General features: G+C 43.2%; 1 protein-coding gene across 3 annotated transcripts in view; it reads right to left on the bottom strand.

Moving 5' to 3' along the window:
• The window catches only part of RSBN1L (round spermatid basic protein 1 like), a 52,124-nt gene extending 40,082 nt beyond the window's left edge, over positions 1 to 12,042 (bottom strand). The window contains exon 1 of one of the 3 annotated variants that reach the window (XM_074903391.1): positions 11,360 to 12,042. In XM_074903391.1, coding sequence (XP_074759492.1) covers positions 11,360 to 11,987 — 628 coding nt within the window. In that variant the 5' untranslated portion in view covers positions 11,988 to 12,042. The remainder of the gene's footprint in view (positions 1 to 11,359) is intronic. The other 2 variants (XM_074903392.1, XM_074903390.1) reach the window with 2 other exon arrangements.
• Positions 12,043 to 15,382: the final 3,340 nt, after the last annotated feature.

The following is a 15,382-nucleotide window of genomic DNA, read 5'->3' as shown; positions in this document are numbered from 1 at the left end:
GAAATATCCTATGACCTCCTCAGGCAACAGCTGCAAACAAATCATACCTGAACAAACTGAAAATACAATGTAAATACAGCTGAGGAAGGTTTGAAATAAAACTTAACTATTTCCCCTTTAGAAATTACAGTAAACCAGTGTACAGCCTGAGGCAAGAACAGTTGAGAACACCATTTTAAAGGTACAAATTCTCATGTTTCCTCCCTCAAAGCCCAGAGAAAAGATAAGCAAAAGATGAAGAGTTCTCCTTAAAGAAGTGTAAATAAATATTGAAATAAAGACAAAACAAAATGTAATAAAAAATCTATGTTGAAATGAGAGCCATTCCATTGATCACTTGGTCTTAATTCTCAGTTCAAATGTCTTCACTTTATGAATAAAAATAAGTATTTTTTTGGGTCTGGCTGGCAGAATTCAAACACAATTCTCAAACAACATTCTGCACATTAGTCTCCTCAGTGATAAATATTCCATTTCACAGCTTTCAATGAGATGCAGAGATAAAAATTAACCTAATTATTTTAAGATTGATCTTACCACAAAATCAACTGCAACTTCACTATGCTGGCTCTGCAAAGTCAGTAAATTTAGAAGGATACAATAGTCACTGTAATTAAACATGATTAAAATTGCCTATGGCATAGATATCTAACAAGGAAGGACAAGTGCAGTTCTCCAAGTTCAGTCTCCATACTAACTGCTGACACCATATGATGCTGCCCAATAAAGTTGATACAGTTCAATACAGGCTAGAGCTCTTTGAGACTTACCAAAATTCCACAGATCATTATCTGAGTGTCTTCTCTAATACACAGAATCAATCCCCTCCAGCCATCTGTAATTTCAGTCCAAATCTCACATTCTCAACCAAGAAACATGAACATTCTTCACAAAAACACTGCTTTAAAACAAACGCCTCCAACATTAAGCAATTTACAGTCCACATGTCAGAGAATAAACAACCAGTAAGTGAGGCTGGCAAGGGAAAAGACAACAAACTTGTTCTGTTGAACAAATTTGGAACACTCTCATACAGCTTTTTTGAGGTTTACCAGTAGCAGCTACCACTGATTCAGAACCTTAGGTCTCTACTGCATTTGCAGGGCAACAGCATCTCAGAGTAGTAAAAGGTACAGAGATGTTTATACAAATCTTTCCATACCCACAGAATATTCTGCAATTAGCTTTCCCTAGTACTACTCCTAACAATTTTTTAAAAAAACAAAGGAAAAAAAAAGGCTTGAGCTGCCTTCTTGATCTGCTGAGGGAACGGGATGACATGAGTCTCCAGGGAAATAACATAACCCAAATGGTCAGTGATCAGTACAAGAGAACATCAAGTACCAACAGCTATTACCTCCATATGTCACAGCACTGCAATTGCCACTGCAATACTTTTAATTTTCACAATGATGAAAAACTGAAGCTTCAGAAAAGGAATTAACAATTTTAAGTTCTGTATGTTAATGAGAAGAAAATTTGAGTTCAAAGTAAAGTGAAGGGGCAATTTGACTCAAACAGGGAAGACAAGTTTTAATTAAAAGATCTTCATTCAAAAAAACCAACATATATAGATGTATCAGTGACTAGAAGCTAAAGTCTGACATCCCTTGCCCATAAATGATCATATTACAGTTCCTCTTTTTTTTGGTAAAGAAAGGCACAAGTTAGTCACAGGAACAACTTACCAAATAGCAGTGGTCCATTACTGGAACTTTTTCTGTGGGTATTTTGTTTTGATGTGCATGTGTTTGTTTCGTGGGGGGGTTTGGTGGCTTGGGTTTTTTTAGGAGGGTGGCGGGCAGGGTTTAAGAAGTCCTAGTCTAAATAAAAGGTTAATTTAAAAAAGGAAAAGGCACAGCATATGTTGTTCTGATGGAAATTATAAAACCGTTTATAACAAACCTTTCAAAATTAATCAAAATTATAAAATATTATGTGAAGCCACCTAAGCATATTTACATTTCAACGACTATTTTCCCATTTTAGTAGATATTAAAAAACATCATTCCAGCAATATAAGCTTCAGTTTCATTTAAGTTGAGCTGTTTGCTCTCCCCTTTTAACAAAGTTGTTTTGGTAAGGTATAATCAAAGATTAATCAGGTATTAAGTATGAGGTTTTATCTAACATTTCATCTGATTCTTTGGGTTTCTTTTGTAGATTATTTTTTATTATTGGATTGAAACAGACACAAATTCCTGTTATGTACTTTGAAAAGGGAGAAAATACCAAATCTGAAGAGGTTTTATCCCAGTTGTTCCAGTGGGAGAAAAAGTCAGTCATGATACCATGAATCACATCTGAAGTGACAGAAAAGAACACTTAATAGCAATATAAGATACCAACAGAAAAATGCAATGAAACAGGTCTCTCCAGGAAAATACCAGTTCCTCTACTACAGATTTAAATTAACACTTCCTGCTTTATCAGCATATCACTCACACCAAAATCCTTGACATCATACAAAACCCTAAGCAATGCACTAGCTTTCAAGTCAGCCAGAACACAGTTGGATGACTGATGTCTCTCTACTCACTGCATTGTCTTGAGACAGCTGATAGCTATTTCTCCTTAGCCCCACCCTTACTACTGCTGTTAATAGCTTCCTCTTGGCATTCAACACCCAAAGAAGTCAGTGGTCCTCAGAGCATTATCTTATTGTTCATTTGATGAATTACAGGGACTAGCTCCAAAGAGCAAATTATATATTCAGGTATCTCCACATGTATCATCCACATCCATGTTTTCCACTGGTTTGTTTAGGGTTTTTTTATCAACTACGTTAGGGACAATTATGATTAGAACACAGTAATTACTACATACAAACTTTTCATACATACAAACATTTTTGTAGCATAGCAATCCTTAGAGTCTTCTCACATCTTTGCTGATTGTACTACGTCGTGGTCTTCCTGCACGCACACACAAAGACTTCCTATTCCTTTACATACCTCTAAATACACTAAAACCAAAAGGAAATTTTAAGTCATTTGTATCCCAGGGTGAAGACAGAAGAACTATGTATCTTTTCATGAAGTTTTTCCCCTATCAAAACACACTTTTGACAGAGAAATACACTGCTCAGGAAATAACTAGTCACAGACTAATGTTTGTAAATACCTCCTACTAGGGTTTAATAAAAAAAATTCAAGCACAGTAGGAATCAGCTAAGGAAGATCAAGTAATTGTTAGGCTTGCTCCTTAGCCTTCAAGCTCTAATGCCTGAAGAAGAAAAGTCTAATAATAATAATAATAATATAGTTATCTTTCATTCTTCTGGTGGGTTGACCCTGGCTGGACGCCAGGTGCCCACCAAAGCTGCTCTATCACTCCCCTTCTCAGCTGCACAGGGGAGAGAATATGGTACAAAAAGCTTGTGAATCAAGATAAGGACAGTAAGAAATCACTCACCAATTACCATCATGAGCACTGCAGACTAGACTTGGGGAAGAAATTAATTTAATTTGTTACCAATCAAAATTGGAGTAATGATAAACAAAAAATAAATCTTAAAACACTTAACCCCCACACCTCCCTTCTTCCGAAGCTTAACTTTACTCCTGAATTTTCTACCTCCTCTCCCCCAGCGGTGCAGGGGGATGGGAAATGGGGGTTGCACCAGTTCATCACATATTTTTTGCGCTGCTTCTCCCTCCTCAGGAGGACTCTTCACACTCTTCCCCTGCTCCAGCGTGGGGTCCCTCCCACAGCAGACAGTGCTCCATGAACCTCTCCAACATGAATTTTTCATCACGAACTGCCCCAGCGTGGGTCCCTCCCAGGGGTTGCAGCCCTTCAGGCACAGCTGCTCCAGCGTGGGTCCCCCACGGGGTCACAGGTGCTGCCAGAAACCTGCTCCAGCGTGGGCTCCTCTCCCCACGGGGTCACAGGTGCTGCCAGAAACCTGCTCCAGCGTGGGCTCCTCTCCCCACGGGGCTACAGGTGCTGCCAGGAGCCTGCTCCAGCGTGGGCTTCCCACAGTCACGGCCTCCTTCGGGCACCCCCTGCTCCAGCGCGGGGCCCTCCCCGGGCTGCAGGTGGAGATCTGCTCCTCCGTTCCCATCCCTGGGCGCAGGGCACAGCTGCCTCCCCATGGGCTGCCCACGGGCTGCGGGGGAACCTCTGCTCCGGGCCTGGAGCACCTCCTGCCCCTCCTGCTGCACTCACCTGGGGGCTGCAGGGTTGTTTCTCTCACATATTCTCACTTCCCTCTCTGTCTGTAGTTGCTGCTGGGCAGCTTCCCTGCACCCCCCATCTTCTTAAAATGTTATCACAGAAGCACTATCACACTTGGCCAGTGGTGGGTCCATCTTGGAGCCAGCTGACATTGGCTCTGTCAGACATAGAAAGCCACCCCTGTAGCCAAAACTCTTGCCACACAAACCCAGTACAACTCTACTAAATAAGCCAATGCCATGTGTAGTAATTTTTAAAATACAGATATCTGCAGGAATAAGTATCCCTGTTGGAAGGAAATACAACACCCAAGGAATGAAGAAATTTCAAGATGTCTCATTCAAGTTCACAATATGAGTGTCACCACAAAGTACATATTCTTCGCTTTTCATGTCACAGAAACAGTACATCCATGAATGAAATGTAGCAACAGCAATATGTTAAAGTGCTACACACAGACAGGAAGAACTCCATTATGAAGAAGAGTTCCATCTCACCTTTCTAAACGGCATCTGAAGAATGTTTTCACTTTTCAGTGAATCCACATGATTAACTCAAGTAATTCAGAGCAAAATGCATACTTCCTCCTCAAATCCAAAAGTTTCTACCTTTTCTGCATGTTGGGTTAGATACATAAGTAAAAAAAATATGAAATATGTACTGTATTTAGGTTGAACAGCCATTTACAACTAAAAGCTATAGTAAGTTTTCTGTTTCCTGCATAGGTAGGTACCGTCTCGTAATGACTGCAGTGATTTTCTAAGTAGTAAGTAAAGGAACACAAATTCATACACCACACCATTTCAAGTTCAGAAATTCAACCAGATCTTTGCCTCTACTACAAGCTTTCTAAAGACAAGGTAAAACAAGTGCATAGACAATGAGTCAAGTGGGAAAAACTCTGTAGTAGATTATCTGCAACGTGGTCGCTGTCACACTGTGAAATTTGCACCTTGAAGCGGATGCAGGAGCTTGAGCAAGTCCGTTTCAGCACTGAAAGAGACAAGCTTTACAGCCTTGTCAGATGCCAAAAGCTGCAGCTGCTTTGCATCAGTTTTCCAGATGGTAACCCACATTAGTAGTCAGTCATAGATTATGTTCAAAGTATTCTGCCTCTCTCTCCTCCCTTTGATTTAATGGCTGTCACTGCACATCAGGCAAAATATTTACAAACTACTGCTAACGGACACCATCAATATGGTTAACACCAACAGTATCGTAACTGACGGGGAGTACAAGAACATCAGTCACCCTTCTTTCCTTTGGTGCTCTCATCCCTTTATACACATACCCATAAAAAAAACCTCAAGAAGCCATGCTTATCTGGTTATGCAGATACATGAAGTACGTTTAACACCACTATGTAACGGTTGACACCTGCACTTTTATTAAGCAGGCTTTCTGACTTAATGAACACGAAAAAACCCACAGTATTTCTGAGACCCAAACAACAAAAAAATCATGATAGCTTTCTCATTCCAATAACCAGGAGTATTTGGCTGACATCCGTTTCAGTAATTAACATTTAAAATCCAAGATACAACTAAAGAAATCCCCTTACCAGGAGAGAACATTTCCCCAAGCCCTCCAGTGAATGGAAAGGAACACAGACCCCTTTCAGAATCAAAAAACTTCCAAGAAATTTAAGTCTAATCTTTACAATTCCCCTAATCTTTGCACTTCTAAAGGAGACCTTCTACGTGCAGAACTGAATGAGCCAAGTTTAGCTCAAGCACTGGGGAGCTGCATCAGAAATTGTTAGTGGAGAATATGACAGCTGCAAACAAGTCCTCTACAAGAGGTTTCAGATCGGATGTTTCAGCCTATTGGTCTTGTTTCAACTAAGAAAAATTATTTATTCTACAAGCAGAATAATTTTCTGCTGTGTGAATTACACACAGACCTAGATTCTGGGGTACAGGAGAGGCTTTGTTTGTTCTCCAGCTTAGAAAGTGAAAGATTTTGTTCTATGAGGCAAAGCTTCATGGTTATTTCATATAAATGAAAAGGGGACGGGGTCCCTCAGGGGAAAGATACACTGCTCCAAATTCATCTCAACATTGGATGCTTACATTAATGTCACTATCAGCTTCCAGAACTAAACTGCCTATAAATCTCCAACATCCAAAGAAATTAGAGGTGTCTCTTCCTCTTGTATACCACAGTTAAAACCCTCAACAACTTCTAGATATTGCAGTTACAGAGGGGATATCTAAATAGAGATATATTAAAGAATTCTCTAGAGAGTGACTGAGAGGTCTCGCAAGCATGAAAATGACTGCTGAATTTAAGGAGCTTGGCAGGGAGGAGGAAGTAGTGAGTCAAGTCACACAGGACAAAAAAAAAAAGCAAAGGAAATAGAAGTAAACAGATGAAGGAAATGTTTAGCAGAAGAAAAAAAAGACAACCTAATTAGCAAGATGCACAGTCTCAACTCTAAAGAAGGGGAAAAGAAAAAGATCCAAAGCTTTCTCCAACCTACTTCAGCAAGTCAGACTATGAAATAAGCATCCCTGCAGATGCAAACTGAATTTAACAAGCCTGAAAAGTACCATTTCTTGAAAGTTTAAAACTCAGAAGCACCATGCAACCCAAAGCAACAGTTACCAGAACAATCACTGGTAAATGCCCACCTGAAGTCTAATCTATCAAAGACATCAAGAGACAAGACAGACAGAGGAAGAAAACAAAAAACAAAAAACACTAAGTAAAAACAAGAGCTACAGTACCACATTCAGCATTCTTGCTCATATTGGGAACCCCCATCTGCAAGCTGAAAATACCAGTCTCATTTTTTAATTGCTTGCACACTAAGGTAACCTTATCAAATACATCACTGAAGACAAAAAGCAGAGGGAAAGCAAAACTGTACATAGAAATAGCAAGAAAAAAGAAAAGATGTCTCATGCATCTGGACTGCACCTTACAGCAAGTCTATGAACCAAAGCAAAAAACTTTGGGCAGGCATCTGATGAAGTGGGGAGTGGCTGAGCTTTGCACTGTTAAGAAAACAATTTCAACTATGAACTGCTCGAGCAGAGTATCAGTTAAATGACTAACTGAATCAGTATAGTCATAAACTAGAACAGCAATTACTTCCGTCAGACTCACACAATGTTTTAAAACAACAGAAATAGTTACACAACTTCTAATTCCACTATCAGAATGTACTTGACAAGTGAAATTTAAACTTATTTTAAAACAGCCTGATATTCGCTACAGGATAAATCGTGTATATGGTAAAACGTTCTTACAGGTTCTCTGCATACAAGATCATCATCACAGAAGGGTTCACTCAGCTTATTTAATTGAAACACAATCTGTAAGGCCTGGTTATGATGGTTATGACTCTGCAAGTTAAAGGTCTTTCCAATGAATTAGGAGACCAGTGAGATCTGTAAATGAAGACTGTTCATGGAAGAAAATACAAAAATTTTCAAGACCTTTAAACAGATCATCCATCTTGGCTATAAACAACCTTAAATTCTTCCTATCACTTAGTAAAGTACTAAGTAGTACTTCAAAACTAGGCTCTCTTACCTAGCAATCACTATTGCAAGCAAAGGACAAAGATCAGCTCCTATAAACAGCTTTTTTTGGATGGTAGGTGAAAAAGGTCTTCTCACGATTTCCTGCTCAGTGTCAATATCCCTTACCATTATCACAGTAATTAAACCAGAAACAGAAAAATGCTACTGGTACTACTCAAAATCTTAAAATGACAGTTTTTCAAGTCCAGATTTCACATTCGTTTACTCCACATCACTGCGCACCGTGATTTCCTGTATTATCTTGTCTACACCACAGTCTCAGCAATCCCAGAAGACAAATTTTGACTTTCTTCCCCCTGATGCCCCTGGCTTCATTCCTCATTTTCTCCAGTGCTATGGTCTGTGCAGGCCCTCCCTCTCTCTCACCAAGGTAAAACCTTTCTCCTAGCATCCTAACTGCTATATGTAGCAGAGTATGCACACAACCCACTAATTAGAAACACAACTCCTCCCAATTCACAGACACTAGCACCCTTATCAGTACAAAGTTCAACGGGGAATTCCGCTCCACTCCATGTACCCACATGCAATGCATCTCCACTTTGGCTGTGAAGAGGAGGATGGAGCTTTTCCATCTTCAGAGCCTCAAAACCATCAAGGAGATCTCACTCGTTCCACCTGCCTATCTTTTGGTAATTTTGCCTCCTTTAGAGACTTCAACACCTCTAGTCTCCTTATCTGCACCACTTTCTCTCTGACAGGTTCAATCCTGATATGCATATCAGTTCTGAACACTGAGAGAAAAACAATCCATACTGTCAATTCCATGTGGCTGCTCGTTTTCCATAGCATCAAAAGCAAAAAGCTTGTTTAATTGCAGACTTGAGGAAAAGGAAACTGCACTTGCCTGCATGAGGTTGACTTTTAGAAAGTATTACCAGCTGCACATGTGACAGCTTCTATGAACTCATCTCATTATACCTAAAAGGGCGTATTTTATTCCTTCTTTCCACCATACATTGTACGTGTGCGAGTCTGGGGTTTTTTTATTATACAAAATCCTCTAAATTCACCCTGATGCTTATCTGTAGGCTGCCTAAGTTTTGCACACTCCTATCCTAACCCTTCCTCTAAGCTCCCTTGTCTTTGCTACGGCACCTGCATATGTCTTTTGCCCCAAAACAAGATCAGAATCAACTCCCTTATGCAGCTTTTGTGTTCTATTTCCTCTCTTTCATGTCAATATCTCAAATTCCCTCATTCCCTGCTGCAACGAGTCACTACAGTATCTTCTTCTAGTCTATGCCACAGTCCCACAAATCCTAATGCACAAGTCCTGCATATTGCACCCTCCTACCCTAATCTACCATTCTTAGTCTTCCTCTGTACTTAGGATTCTACATGCCTTCCACAGTCATTCTTTTTTTGCTGCACCATAACTGCATTTCTTCTTCCCTCTCTAAAAAGTAAATTATTCACAAGATTAACAACACAAACCTGTTCTGTAATCTAGTCAAATACAAAACCACTTTTAAAAGGCTGGCTGCTGTCAACAGAAGACTCAGTGCATCCCTCACTTTCTTACAGCCTTCTCTGCAGAAATAAACAGTTTAATAACTATAATGTTTTTCATTTATATAGGAAACTACACCACAAATTTCTAGTTATAGAAACCACTTCATCTAAACAGAAATCTGGAGACTCAGATGCCAAACAGGCATCATTTGCCTTGGAAAATTTGTTGCCTGCACCTAGGTTTTCAAGAACAGTAAAAAGATCTGTTCTGAGCAAACAGCAACTAAAAAGCCAAGTACTTGTGCCCATCAGTGTGTAAGTTCTGAGAAAATACCCTTTCAGATACAAGGTACAGAATCTCCTCTTTAAAGGCAAATCACTGTTTGCAAGAGTGTTCCATTAACAATTATTCAGTTCACACCATCATGGTGTCATAATTTCCCTTACCAATGTGCAAAAAACATTTCATCCTATTATTGTAATATTGTTCTCAGATTTGTTAACATGATTGTGTAACACTGGTAGGACATTGTGACAACCTGAGTGAAACTCCATAGCTTTGCTAGAAAGATACTGGGCAAGTTTCTTAGTGGCTATCCTTGAAGACAAGAAAGCTTCACCAACAAACATGTACTGAATATCATTTCTGAAGACTTTTCCTAAGTCACCTTTTGGACAGGAACAAGAAAAAAAAAAAAAACTAAAATCAAATACTTCAAAGCACCGAAACCACATACTTAAAGCTCGCTTGTACACCAGCGATCAAGATCCCAAAACCAGTATGACACATGCAACATGCTGACCAAAAAGAATTATTGAAAAAAAAAATACTCAAAGGTAAGTGAATCAGACACTAAGATACTAGTGGAAATTAGTGGAAAATGCAGCAAGGCAGACACACAACGTAATCAATACACAAAAAGGCATATTGACATTAATAATGGTTCTCTATGAGCTTGGCTTATCCTTTAAGTACATGTATAGACCACAATCAAGGTACCATATGCCTACAGAACAGTTATAATTTATCCTTCCTTTGAAAGAAAGGAAACTTGCTTAAAGTAGATAATGGACTGAATGTTTCAAGCTCTCCATATTTCAATGTAAATGTGAAAGCATCAACATCTAGTGTAAGGTCACCAGAGACTGGGAAAACATACACTGGAAATAAAAGCATATATTCTTGTATTTGTCTTCATGTATTCATGCATTGTCTTTTACTTCCTACACATCTCCTGTTGATCACAGTCAGCAAGAATCTAAGCAAGAATCTAGCCTAATATCTTGTCTTACCTGGTAGGGCCATTTTTGTCCAGCCCCATTAATAAACTAACCCAGCACTCCTCCCCTTCTCCTGAAGGCCTCTAGCATTTCCTGGAAGATATTAGCCCAATGACATCAGGAAATAAAGCAAACCTAAAGCAACAACTAATTGAGATTTCAAAAGTCTAAGTATCTAAATTTTAACTGCATACTCTCTAGTACTCGATGACTTAGCCTGTAAAAAAATAATAGCCTAATAAACGAGACCATTCAGATTTAATTTTTAAATTGGTGGGTTTTTATAACATATAGCCTTCACTATTTCACACACATACACAACAATGCCAGAAATTCAGTTTTATTCGCAGATCTCTAGTAAATTACTAGGCACCCTTATTTCCCTAATAGGTAAGAAAACCTAAGGCCTCTGGCAGCTTCTAGCTGACGCCATCGCTAATTCCACACCCCCTTTTTTGACAGGATTGACGGCGGACTAAGCCGCCACTGCCTTCTCCACAAACTTACACAACGCCAACGGTCTCCTTTCAGGGTCTAGCAGGCGGCCCACAAGCCCAGCTGTCCCGGCTCTGCCGAGGGGGCGGAAAGGTAAGGCCCCCTGAAGCGGCACTGTCCCGGGGCCAGCGTGCTGAGGCAGGGCGGGGGCAGGCAGCCATTCTAACGGCTCGACCCCAGCATCACAACCATTTCCTGCTCCCTCACGGCAGCTACAGCAGCTCCGGGCACCTTCACGTACAGCACCATACCCATCCTGCCCAGCCCAGGCTCGCTGCCCCGTCCAGACCTCCTCCAGCCCTCACCACCCCCCTCCCAGCCCTCCCTTCCCGTCCCTCGGGCTGCGGGCAGCGAGCGATCCCCCCGGGCCGCGCACAGCCACAGCGCCCGCCCCTCACCTTTCGGCAACTGCAGCTTCACCTCCCCGTTCTCCTCCCGGGCTGCTGCACTCAGGGCCCCGCCGCCATCTCCCACCGCCGCGACCACGGGCAGGGCCCCGTGCTTCCTCCTCTCCTTGTCCCGCTTCTCCTTGGGCCTCTTCGGCTTGGCGCTCCCGCCGCCGGCCGCCCCGCCGCTACCGCAGCCTCCCGCCTCCACGGCCAAAGCCAGGCGGTGCCGGTGGTGGCGGTGCTGGTGCTGCTGGTAGGACGAGGAAGGGGAGGCGGACGACGGCAGCAAAACGGCGGGAGACAGCAGCTTCCGGGGCAGTTGAGACGGGAAAGCGAAGCCCCCCGCGCTGCCGGAGGGGCCAGAAGGGAGCGCGGGGAAGCCCCACGCCGCAGGGCTGCTGTAGCTCGGCACGACCGCTGGCAGCGGCAGCGACTGCTTGCCGCTCCCGCCGCCACCACCGCCCCCTTCACCGTTGACGCGCTTCGTGCCCTTCAGGCTCCTCTCATCAGCTCCCTTCATTTTCTTGGCGGCTGGCTGGGACCCACGGGAAACCTTCGCGTCCGGGGCCGGCCTGGCACCGAACAGCTCCTGCTCGGGCGATGCCGCGCCACGAACAGGACTCGGCGGCTCCGCCATTTTGGGCTCCTGCTTCTATTTACTCTCGGCTCGCCTCAACCGACAGAACGGGGAGGGGTGAGGGCGCCCCCACCGCGCCCAATGGGCAGGGGAAGCGCCGGAAAGACAGCGGGGTTGGCCAATCGCAGAGCGAGAGGGGGGCGGGCTCTCAGGGGATTGGGGGCGGCGGGCTCGGCTGAGTGCGCAGCCGGAGGGGGGGGGAGGGCGCAGCGGCAGCGGGACGGGGACGTTCGGCTCGGTGCGGGGCTGGGCCCGCTCCCCGGGGAGCCCCGGCGGGCGTGGCGGGCGCGCTCTGCAAGCGGGAGCGGGGCCCGCAGCCGCCCCGAGCGGTGGCGGGCGGGGCCAGGCCCGAGGGGCCGCGTCTTCGGGCTCCGGGTGGTCGGCTGTGGCGCGTTACGGCGGGTCCTGGAGGCGCTAGCGAGCCGGGAGCTGTTTTCTTTTAACTCTTCAGGTTTGGGGCTTTCCCACTGCCGCCTGGCACCGCTTGCTGCGGGGAGGGCTGGGGGCAGCCCCGCAGCCCCGCGGGCTGTTCCCCCAGAAGAGCTTTTGCTTAGAAACGGGGGAGGTTTGGAATAGCGCCTTTCCCCGGGGGTCGCGCTGGCGGTGGCCCGTGAGGTGATGTAGCCAGTCTCCTAAGCAGAGGCTGCCGCAGCACTCGGATCGGCGTTCTGTCCCGGAGCTGAGGGCGTTTGTCAGATCGACGCTTTGTGTACAAGGCTGAGGTCGCAGCGGCGTTTCTGGCTGAACCCGAGCTCTCCGCACTCTCCCAGTCATGGGAGGAGGTCGGTTTAAGGCCCAGAAGCTCTGGTAGGCCTGATGGGAGGAAAGCAAATGCTACAGAGGTGAGGTTGCTGTCCCGCCAGAGGGACAGCGGTCTCATCAGCAAGATGACTGATACCCAACCACTGCTGCTTCCTCCAAAGCAAAAAGCAGCATGGCCTACAAAGTGTAGATTATTGTCACAAATAGGAGCCCCCCCAGCCATGCCTTTGGCATCTGCAGCTGCCACAGCCACTGTTCAGGTGCAGACTGAAATTCTCCTGAGACCTAGTGCAAGCAGAAAGTGGTCACAGAAATGAACAGAAGGTGAGCCCTTGTTTCCTGGAGCGTTTGCGGTGCTGGTCTTTCTTCTGTTCTGGTCAGTCATTCCTGCAAGTCTCCTTGTTGCAGCAGGAAGAACACAGTAGCTACCACATTAAACTTTATCTTGCAGACTGCTGCAAGATCAAGTTGCTCTGTGGAGTTTTGTGTGTGATGCATTAGTAGACAAGGTTTTGAGACTGGATTTTTTTGCTTGACAAACCATTTTCATTTGAGCCACAACCGATCAGCCTCAGTAAGCTTGCGCCCAGCACTCTGGCTACCTCCTCCTTTGTTCCATTTTTTGCAAAGTGTAAACCAGGCTTCACAGCAGTGAAGAATAAATTTTCTATATCCAGCCAACTCTGCTTAAAGGATTTTTCCTCAGATTCAAGTTTCACTACAGAGAGTATATCCTCAAACTGTTTCTGAGCATGGTGGGGAAAATGGCATCTGCTTCAAAGCACGGGAGGAACAGTTCACAACACATGTGAGCAGTAGTCAGCTAACATCCAATCCCAGGCTGAAATCCAGGTACAAATCTCATGGGATTGTCTCAACCTCACAAGCTTTACAACTCCGTTCACCTTACTTCTATGCAGATATCAAATGAACAGTATTTTAAGTTCATTCTTATACTTCAGATAAGCCACAACTGTATTTTCACACTCTCGCTTTTGGGCGCTTTGAAAAGCAGAACAGTGTTTCCCAAGGGCTTTGATCTTTAGGGTAAATGCTAGAGCGTGCTTTTGGTCCAAGCAACTTGACTGCAGCGTTTGTGAAATGCCAAAGTTGCCTAGCAGTACAACATCACTTTCTTCCACATGGCAGGCTTAGCAAGATTTGTTAGGTTAATTAGGCTAGATAGCTAGCTATATAAATAGCTGAATATCATTAAATGTGCACTTACATTAATGTAGTTAAGATTTCTGAACTTCTAATTGGACATGCTGGATGTCTAAAAAAGATGCATTGAATCATCATGCAACATATTAGTGTAAAAATAGGTATGAAGGTAAAACTGGTGGGAGAGGGAGTCATACTCCAAAACTAGATGTAAAAAACAACATTTAAACTAATAAACGTGCAGCAAACTTTTAACAGACAGCTGACAATATGCTCGTAAGCTTCAGTCAAGCTACTGTTTCCTTTGCTTTTTGAAGTAGTATATCATGCTTGTAAGCATAAGTCGAGTTTTTATCAGTGAGTTCTGTAGAAAATTCAACTGGAGCAAGATGACAGAATACCTATTAGGTGTAATTGTTGCTTGTTAGAAAGCAGTGTGACTAATGTTTGGAGGTTTTCTGCTGCTTTCTCATGCCTACTTGTCAGCAAGGAAAATTATAGGGTGTTTGAAATTCAGAAGCCAGCTCTGTGTTTCCAGTCCCACAGTCCTGCTGCCACGTGGCGGCCAGCCTGGCGGGCACACTAGAGGAACAGGTGGTATCCCTGTCACTTGTTTTGTCACCAGTCACACAGATACATTAAAGTGCTGTGCCAAACCTGTGGTGAGCACGCATTCTAAAATATTTAGACCAAATTTCAGTGTGTATTCCTTTCTACTTATTTTTACTTGTTAAACCTCTGGATCTTGGCACGTACACCACAGACAGACACTTGTGAGCAAGACACAGACAAAATGAGAAACACCAAAAATGCTTCAGAATAAAAATATTTTTTTAAAAAAAGAGGGTAAATACAAGCAATATACTCGCATATAATATAGGTTAGAATCACAATTTTGTTCTGATATTAACTGGAAACAGCAGAATATATATGCTTATAACTAAATGATGCAATCTTGGGAAACAGCATCTAAAACATTGCCCCCCAAACCAAACTATTAATAGAGAAATACAGTAGCGTCTCGTGTCACAACTCCAGTCCCCTGCAGTGACTGCACAGAGATTTATGAACTCAGAGAGCCTTTGTGGTGCTTGGTCCTTGGCGAAGTGACTACAGCATGGTACAGAATCCATAAACACAGAGAAGATTATCTTGTTTAGTAGAAGACATTAAACTGATTATGGAAATTATATCAATGTGCTTTTCTCTATAATTTTACATGCACTTAGGAAAATCTGTGAAGATTTTCTAGACCATGAAAACACAAAACAGGCAAAACTGTAACAGTAAAAATGCCAGACACATATCAGTCCAGTATCTAACACTCATTGAGCATAACCTTACCAAAGTTTTGGCCTGCTTATTACAAACATGTCATTTTAATTAGAATAATTATGAAATGCTGATATAATTGCTTATTAATCAAATAGTGTGTTTAAATACCTATCTTCTTTCAGTAACTAAGGAAG

Source organism: Athene noctua, chromosome 3 (genome assembly GCF_965140245.1).
Source record: "Athene noctua chromosome 3, bAthNoc1.hap1.1, whole genome shotgun sequence".
Classification (NCBI taxonomy): Eukaryota; Metazoa; Chordata; class Aves; order Strigiformes; family Strigidae; genus Athene; species Athene noctua.
The sequence above is the reverse complement of the archived record's forward strand: the minus strand, read 5'-3'. Positions and strand labels throughout refer to the sequence as shown.